Here is a 9334-nt window from a genome sequence, read left to right on the forward strand (position 1 = left end):
ATAAAAAAAGAACTAATTACGCATCAACAGGTTGCAAACATAATTATGGAACCATTAATTGCAAGACATACGATTATGTTATCAAAACAACCGCTAGAAATAACTAACCGTAATAGTATTGAAACCAATGGGATGAAACATGATAAATTTATTGCATCCATCACTTTCAATAGTAGTAGGGGATAGAGATTTAGAGAAATTGAATGCAGCAACTCAAACTCATATAAGCCCCAAAATTTCAAAACTGAATCAATAAGAACATTACCCATAACATACCGTAATTGTGTGGGCAAGAAATCCACGCAGTCCCTAAAATTACGTGGAAAGAAATGTAGTTTTGTTTAAAAGTACGTAGAAAGAAAATTACCTAAACAGACCATAAGTGGGATGTACAAAAATGTGTGGTTTGTCAACCAAATGATAGCACGAATTTTTGGAGTCTGCGAAAGCTCAAGAACTTACCCTGTTTCTCTTGATAAATCAAAAAGATCAGCCTCTCCGTACAAGAAAAATGATAAAGAACAAACAAATGCTATAATTAGAAAAGCATTAAAGAACAGAAACGACGAAAATATACAAAATTAACTAACTAAATCGAAACATTCATCTTGTCAAGTAAAAAGAAAAAGTTGTGGAGGGAAATCTCCTAAATTTATCTTTTCCATCCACAAATGCCTTGATCCAAAGTTACAAACACTACTTCGATTACAAGAACATAATATGTGGTTCTTTATTTCAGTTCATCATGAGCAACCTGTTACCTGTCCATACTTTTTTTTTCCCGATAGGCCAAACATATTTTTATTAATCTTTGTTCATGATTACAAACATTAAAAGGATTACGGGCACACCGGCATACGCCACCCGAGAACCAAAACAAAAAAAATGGCAAGATGCCGACCAAATCACCACAAACAAACACCAAAAACCGAACAAAACAATCTAGTGATAGGCAACACCGAAACAAGCAAAAGCCAACAGAGACAAACAAACCGAGAGAACAAACCCGAAGACCGAGAGAAACAAGAGTCACCATCCTCGCGAAGACATCATCATCCTCTGCGAAATCATCTTCATCAGCCACCTGCCCACATCATTACCGAAACTGCCCACATCATTACCGAGAAAAAAAGAAAAAGAAAAAGAAACCCCTGCCGATCGTTTTTGTAGGAAATGGAATTCCGATCGTTTTTGTAGGTATCGGAGGATTATTGTCCTTCCCCACAGTAGTTCAGAGCAGGAACAAAAGTTCCAACATTGGAAAGCCTTATATTCAATCCTATATATATTATCGTCTAAGACCTGAGGGGAAGGGGAGGATTCGCTCCTCAAACTTTGCCACCACGCGCCTCAAATTTAATCCTTTTATTTGCCTTCATTTTTCTGCTTCTCTCTGTCGCGAAAAATGCCACCAACCCGAATGTGTGTTTCACCAGAAGAAGAGCCATCACACTGGACCACACTATAACTCCAATTGTAATGGTATTACTGAGTGATGGTCTGTCCTTTTTAGGAGTAACCACAACGTTGGAGAACGCATATGTAATTGCCATTGATGTGATTGCCAACCACATTGTCACTATAAGGATCCACATCATAGCCTTGTTCCTGAATTTTAATCCGCTCATGAGCAACAAAATTGTACTCAATGATGCAACGAATCCTATTGTGTTAAAGCGGAGGAAGTACGGATAAGAACCTTGATAATTATAAGCCATTACAGCTTCTCCAGCTCGGTAAACAATGGTCTCATTCTTAATGGAGGTCTCATTGGAGTTCACCCCAGGAGTAGGGGAGTTCTCTTGCCAGACGCCTCCAGGAGGACTCACCCCAGCTTGGAATGCCATTGTCGCAATAAGTGATGCCACAACCATTAAGGACTCCCTTTTATTCGTAAGCCAATCTCCGCCTACGAGATCTTTCGCCTGTTTAGCATTGGCTTTTAGAAGTAAGTCGTGGACACGAATCACACGATCACTCTCTTCTTTGTTACCTGGTCCAAGGAACAAAATGTCCATTGCTGTGTGTCCACTTGCATTTGTCGCATTCACATCTATTGTTTCCTTTTCTTCGTTTGTTCCCTTCCCTAGCAGATTCGCGATCTAAAATATTTCCATTGCATCTTATGGTGAGATGAGAAATCAAAAAATATGTTTTTCAGTGATGATTTTCTACCAAGAAAAAAACCTAGAAACTGAGGCGGCTATGAATTTATTGTTCAATGGTCACATGAACGCCCAATAACTTTTTTTTTTTTTTTTTCTTAGAATACATGTAAAAATTATGGATTAACTTTTCTTTGAACAACCAACTCAAATATTAATGAACACCCAATTCTAACTCAGTCTTGAACATCTAACCCAAAAATAATTGAACACCTAACTCAAACAATTGAACACTCAATAACAATCCAATTTCGTTGCTAAAAGTACATTATCCCCGAGAAAATTCAATTTCGTCGCCTTTTCTAGAGAGGTAAAACAGATTTCCTCGCCAAATGTAACCTTTTGGCGAGGAAATATTTCATCACCTTTTTCTGAACTCATTAATTTTTTTAATATATAAGTCATTATTAATTATGTTCATATGTATTTGTAATATCACGATGGTAAGACATAATTGACTACATAATTCAATACCATTATCAAATTTATAAAAATAAAAAAGTGATAAACGGAGAAAAATAGTTTCCTCACCAATCGCATTGATAAAACCTCATGATCACTTTTCTTATTCTAATTAGCAATAAAAAATATGTTTCTCACTAATTCTACGCATTCAGTTTTTTCCAATTGAAATTAATTATTAACAATGTCAGTTTGTTCAAATTGTCATAAAGTTTATTGTTTGAATAAAAACATTTTAATGACATGCTAAAAAAAGTTTATCTCATAGTTATGAACCCAAAAATGGACCGGGCATATGGATCATAAGTTTGCGGGTTGAATGATATGCATTTCGAAAAAGGAATGGGACATATGGATTTATTTCATAGAGATAACTGATTATTAATTAAAAAAAATAATGAAAAGCTAAACAAAGATAAAGTTAATAATTACTGTAAAAAATGAATTAAAAATATCTCAAAAGTTAGATCGTCACAAATTTATTTCCAAAGTATGTAAAGTTAAGTGCATTTAAAGAGAAACATAACAAATTATTATTGTCAAATCTAGTTGACTTAATATTTTTATGGATGCACATACGTAGTAGGAATAGATTCACCCATAAAAAAAATGACATATTTGCAAAAAATTAAAGTGCTCAAACTTATTTAATTAGTTACTAAAAAAGGTTACTAAACGTATAGAGAATTACAATTAATTATAAAATAAACAAATTTAGAAAGGTATGAAGACTTATAAAAGGTATATAAGAAAATATCAAATTATGAAAATAATTAAATTCATTAAAAGCGAGTAATATTATTAAAGATTTAAGAAACAAATTTAAAGAAACACTACAAAGGGACTAAAATTAGATAGAAAGATTTAATGAAACAAACTAAAGAGGTGATCAAAAGAAGTGCAAAAGGTTTATATATAAAAAATTGTAAAGCTTTCCGCTGGAAAGAAAGTTGTTGTGGTCGATGAAGCGAATGCTGCTACAAATAAGGTCACCGAATTGAATTCTAGCGGGGTAGCAAAGAAGCTGAGAATTTGGATGTGTTGTTTTTAGTTTCAAGAGTTTTAGCGTATTTCCTCTCCTAAATTATAATTGCGACGAAAAAATTCTTCACCTATTTTGTAAACATAGTGTTAGTTTATTGAGGAAAAAATATAGCGATAAAAAATTCCTCGCCAATTGTTTTAGAATAGGTGAGAAAATATATTTTTTCCTAGCGAGTAGCGAATACCTTTTGCAATGACTTTTCTGTTGTAGTACCACATCCATTTGTCGCATTCCCATCTTTTGTTTCCTTCCCTTCTACTGTTTCCATCCCAAGGATGTGACGTGCGATCTGAAATATTTACATTGCATCTCATGGTTAGATACAAGAAACCAAAGAATATGCTTTTCAGTGATGATTTTCTATCAAGAAATAACCTAGAAACAGATGCGGCTATACATTGATTTTCAATGGTCACATGAACACCCAAGAACCTTTTTTTTTTTGCTAAAAAAATATGTAAAAATTATGGATTAGCATTTATTTGAACACCCAACTCAAACATTAATGAACACTCAATTCTAACCCAATCTTGAACATCTAACTCAAAAATAATTAAACACTTAACTCAATCAATTAAATACTCAATCACAATCCAATTACAATCCATCAATTTAGGTAATTCATATTTGAACACCTAACATACCTCAAATAAGCTCGCAATCTTAATAAAAATTAAAGAAATAAAGAGAAAACAAGAAGAATTTATTGGTTTAAGTATTATGCTTTGCGTTATCTCTCCATCTCTATTGTCGATGGTCTAAATATATTATTTTCGCATTTGTAACAATAGCTACTCTTTTCTTTCTAGTTAGCTTACAGAATTACTTTGAATAATATGAGAATATTCAACTATATCGCAAAACTCTATTAACTTGAATAATATTCCTTTGAATTTAAGAATTAATACAATAAAAAATATCATCATGTTATCTTAACAAATAACATATTTACAAAAGGTTGGCCCCAACATATACTCGCTATAATTTTTTTCAAAAGAATTTTAATAGGTTAAACATTGACACAAAATATGAGAATATTCATCTAGCTCTAAACTTAACTCCCTCTCTTGGAACGCTCTCTACTACACGATATGACAACTTTCAAAAAAAATTGAGTTTTTATGAAAATATATAGTGTATATTTTTGAGTTCTCATTCATCTCATAGTTGATTTCTTTAGAATAGAGGTAATGTTCTTTTGTCTTACTATTTATACTAATATATGAGGTTTTGCACATATATTATTGCTTAATACATCAGCTAGTAGAATTAAGTTAATTTATGAACACTCTACTTGATATAGAACACGTGGAGGCCCAATTCTATAATCAATTAGACTGGATGAAGCCTCGGAAGCCCAAACGATGTTTAATTTCAGATTACCCGATTTGGCCGGGCGAGCTCAGAATAGGCCTAAACTTGGTGAGTTGACTTATTTTTGCACTCCGGTCAATACTCACGACCCAGAGGTCATGATGCATGGTGGATTTCGGCCCGATTCATTCGTTTAGCTCTTCAATTCGATACTTTTTCAGTTTTAGGAAACTTTTAATTTGTTAATACTAACTTTTAGACCATAATTCCTTATTAGTTTGTTCTTTTTGGTAAAGTCGTATTTTTCTTTCCCGTTTTCAATTTTAGGAGTTTTCCCAAATTATGAGACTTTTTATTTTTCTCCTTTGGTTATTAGGGTTTCGGGGTTACACCGTATAAAAGAGTTGTAACCTAATGTTTTGATTAACTTTCTCATCAATAATATTTTAGACTTTTGTCTTCTTATTGGGGATTCAAGAATTGCTCGTGACTATAAATACCTATCTCATTTGGATTAATACGCTAACTAATTTCTTTTTGATCAATTCCGCTGCGTCGCTACTACAAATTCTTGAAGCTGTAACTACCTAGAAAATTGAATAAAAGAGTGTAATTTTGTTCATGCACCACAAAGTGGGTGAACATCTCGCACTGATCGATACTATATTTAATGGATATAGGGAGGCACCACTTCGGTCAAAATGGGAGATGCTGCCAATCACGGATGCTTGGCAACGGCCCATTCGTCCGCTCATTTCGGCACAGACGGCTTAGATCTAATCCAAATGCATAAAATTCACGACTGTCTGTTGTTCGGATTAAGATCCAAGCCGTCCATTACCGAGATGAACAACTGAATGGGCTGCTCGACACCGCTCATGCCAAGCGGGGTGCTTGACCTCATCCCCGGATTAAGACTTGTGTTTTTGGGCTATTCTGTAGAAAAATCAGATCAATCCCATAGAGGATCCAAAAATATATTTGTGAACCAAAGCAAGTACTTTTTTTGTTTTTTTAATTCTATCAAGCATTTACCGATATGGTGTTGAACAGATTTTTTCTTTATTTCTTTTGGACAAGGGTATACAGCCAAGCTCTAGCGAGTATATTCACCCACTTTTGGTGGGCAACAGAACATTATTACATTAATTATGTAGTGAAAAGAATAAGGACATACCTCGAAGTGTTCATACAAAATAGCTAGATGTAAAATGGTGTTTCCATCACTATCCTTAGCGTTGACAAAATCGCAAACTTTTATCATCTCCAACAGTTTCTCCAAGCTCTCCAACTGCTTGTGCTTGACACACAAGTGCAAGATCGTCTCGTTTTGATCCACCCTGACTCGAGCCGCTTGCGGGCTGGCTCGAACCAGCTCTTCCAAGACACTGGTCTTGCCTTCCATGGCGGCCACATGGACGGGGTTTTTACCATCTCGATCGCGAACCAGGCACATCTTGGGGTTGGCCTTCACTAATACCTTCACAATCTGGTGGTGCCCCATGGCCGATGCCAAGTGAAGGGCAGACCGTTGTTGCGAATCTAAGACTTCTGTGAGTCTCAATTTGAGCTCCGGTTTGAGATTCAGTAGTGTTTCCACAAAGTCTTTTTGCTCGCTTAATGTAGCCACATGGAGAGGACTTGCAGCGCCATTGAAACATCCGGCTGCAATTTTGTGAAGAATCAGTGGATCTTTTTTGATTATGTCGAGCAGCGAATCGGTGCTCCCTTTAATTGCAGCTTCACAGAGGTCGTGCTCCATTTGGTTGCTCTCTTCAGTCTAACTAGTTATTTGGGTATGTGTGTTTTAGTGGACAAGAATGCGGAATCAGATTCGTCATGTACTTATGGGCGCATTTTGCATGTTTGTGGTGTATGTAACATGGATGGAGAAGGATGGGATGATATGGGATGGGCGTATTGTGAAAATGTGAAGAGGCCCTTTTCACCAATGGGCTCTTAGCTCAGTGGGTATGCCTCCCTCAGTAGAGGTATGGTTCGAGCCCTGCGAGAGGCTGTTTGTGGTTTAAGATTATAAACAGCTTTTGAACTCTCTGTGGACTAATAACATAGTAAAACCCTGCTAACGGCCAAAAAAAGAAGAGGCTCTTTTCAATTATGAAATCCCTTTTTTGTGCAACAAAGTCTTAAAGATGTGTCACCACTATGAACTGCTTTTGAGCATTAATTACGGTTGTTGTGGAAGCCCTACCGCGCACCCAAAAAAAAAAAAAAAGAGAGAGAATTGAGTTCGAGGTGCTTTCTTCATCAGCACACATGGGTGTGTGTGGCTATAGGTGCCCGGACCCTCGGACTTATCTGTTCCCTTGAGGGGTTTCAGAGTAGAGATTGAGTTCTTCCCGTAGATGATTGCCTTCTGGTCCTCGACCCGTAAAAAATAAAAGCTAATGCGTACTAGAGATGAACCTTAGAGTACTTAATAATCACTCCTTTTTATGGCCTACAAAGCTGTGATAAGCAGACCAAATTAAAAGCAATATATTTGCATTGAAAATTTCACAGAGAATGTGCGGAACTCTAATATTGATTACCTATAGTTTCTAAAAATCTTCTGACGGAAATAATTTGCATATGATTGAGCTGGCTATTCGTGTTTCTTTTTTTTTTTATGAGTCCCTGTAAAAAATCAGCTCCGGTTCAAAAACAAGGCTATGATGGTGTTTGTTCTTGTTCGGCCCTTTTTTGGTGTTTCGGGCCTGGCCCCTAGGAGTTTCGGGCTTTAATTTGTCTCTTCAGGTGTTTATCCAACCTTTGGTTAAATTCAACTTCCCTCTTCCCTCACACGATGTACCTTTAATTATCAAGTTTCTTTGTCAGAAGTGTAATATTTTTGCCATTTCAGAAAAAAAAAAAAAACAAAACAAGGCTAACAATTAATGTGGATCCTTATAGGCAATCACATCAACGGTGTGGTGGCTCCTAAAAAGTACTCATGCATGCATGAGTAAAGTGTTCATGCATCAAATTCCGTTTGACCAACAAAAAAAAAAATTGTTCATGCATCGTCTGTATTACTGTTGTAAAAGGACATCCAATAATACTCCGAGCGATGGACTGTTTCGGAAAGATAAGTTTGTAAACAAGTGTGTGCTAGCTGGACTTCCATTACCTACCAAAATGACTGGGCAGGTTTTTTTGTTTTTGTTTTTTCCTCGGCAACGACGGGCAGGTTGCTGATGAGAATGATTTCGCGGAGAATGATGATGTCTTCGAGGATATGCCTCTTTTTCTCTTGAATTTTGATTCCATGGTTTTGCGGTTTTGGGTTGTATCACTGGGTCTTCAATTTTGTTCTTTCCATTTGTTTGTCATGGTTTTTGGCTGGGTTGGTCTCTTAACTTTAGTTTGTTTTCGTGTTGCCTGTCGCTGGGTTGTTTTTCGCGGTTGTTCGATTTTCGGTGTTTGGTGTATGTCGATGTGTCCGTGATCCCTTCAATCTTTGTAATTCTTTTTAAAGATTTACAAAAATATGTTTGGCCGATCGAGAAAAAACTACGGACAGGTTGCTAATGAACTCAAAAAAAGAACCACATATTATCTTCTTGTAATCAAGGTAGTGTTTGTGACTTTGGATCAAGGCATTTGTATATTGGATTTGTGGATGGAAAAGATAAATTTAGGGGATTTCCCTTCGCCACTTTTTCATTTCACTCCACTTGACAAGATGAGTGTTTCGATTTATTTAGTTTGTGCATCTTCGTTTCTATTCTTTAAATCTTCAGTGGGAGTGTTGATGGATTTTGTGGCAAACCAAATAGTTTAGATGCTCTAAGGTGATCCATACCAATTAAAAGTTTTAAAATAAAGATGAACGAGATCTGGCGAGAAGAATTTGTTCAATGGATTTCTTTTCTTACTGTATTATTTTGATTTCATTTTGTATCTTTCTGGATGAATAAAATTAATTTTGTCTATCCAAAAAATATATAAATAAAGATGAACGAGTGCACAAGAAAGATTGTTATCATTATTAAAGAACACCTTGTTAACACTTATTTATGAAGTAGTATAATGGTTTATAGCCTTAGATCTATGCTTGAGTCTAGATAGACTGCACGTATTTAAACAACTTTTAACGGGTTGCACTTTTGGAATTACTTTTTCCAAATGCTAGTAAAAAACACAGTCGTCACATTCATAGAATTATTTACTAACTTTTTTGGATAATTAAAGTCCAGAATTGACAATAAAGTGTATCTCTACACCTTTTTGATAGTTTTATAATAAATCTTTTATTGCACGATGAGTACCTCCACGCCTTTTTTGGTCTTCGTCGTTTTGGTCTTCGTCGTTAAACCAATCCTTTTTTAATCTGAAGTACCTTCAA

General features: G+C 35.6%; 1 protein-coding gene across 4 annotated transcripts in view; it reads right to left on the reverse strand.

The window, feature by feature from the left end:
- Positions 1–7007, reverse strand: part of LOC131313135 (ankyrin repeat-containing protein At5g02620-like) — a 65301-nt gene extending 58294 nt beyond the window's left edge. The window contains exons 1-4 of one of the 4 annotated variants that reach the window (XM_058341268.1): positions 6164–6988; positions 3857–3961; positions 1994–2102; positions 772–1909 (exon numbers count right to left, since the gene is read on the reverse strand). In XM_058341268.1, the coding sequence (XP_058197251.1) occupies positions 1329–1909; positions 1994–2102; positions 3857–3961; positions 6164–6748 (1380 nt within the window). In that variant the 5' untranslated portion in view covers positions 6749–6988 and the 3' untranslated portion in view covers positions 772–1328. Of the gene's footprint in view, positions 1–771; positions 2103–3856; positions 3962–6163 lie in introns of those variants that run through there. The other 3 variants (XM_058341266.1, XM_058341265.1, XM_058341269.1) reach the window with 3 other exon arrangements.
- Between the last annotated feature and the right edge of the window lie 2327 nt (positions 7008–9334).

Source organism: Rhododendron vialii, chromosome 13a, assembly GCF_030253575.1.
Source record: "Rhododendron vialii isolate Sample 1 chromosome 13a, ASM3025357v1".
In the NCBI taxonomy this organism is placed as follows: domain Eukaryota; kingdom Viridiplantae; phylum Streptophyta; class Magnoliopsida; order Ericales; family Ericaceae; genus Rhododendron; species Rhododendron vialii.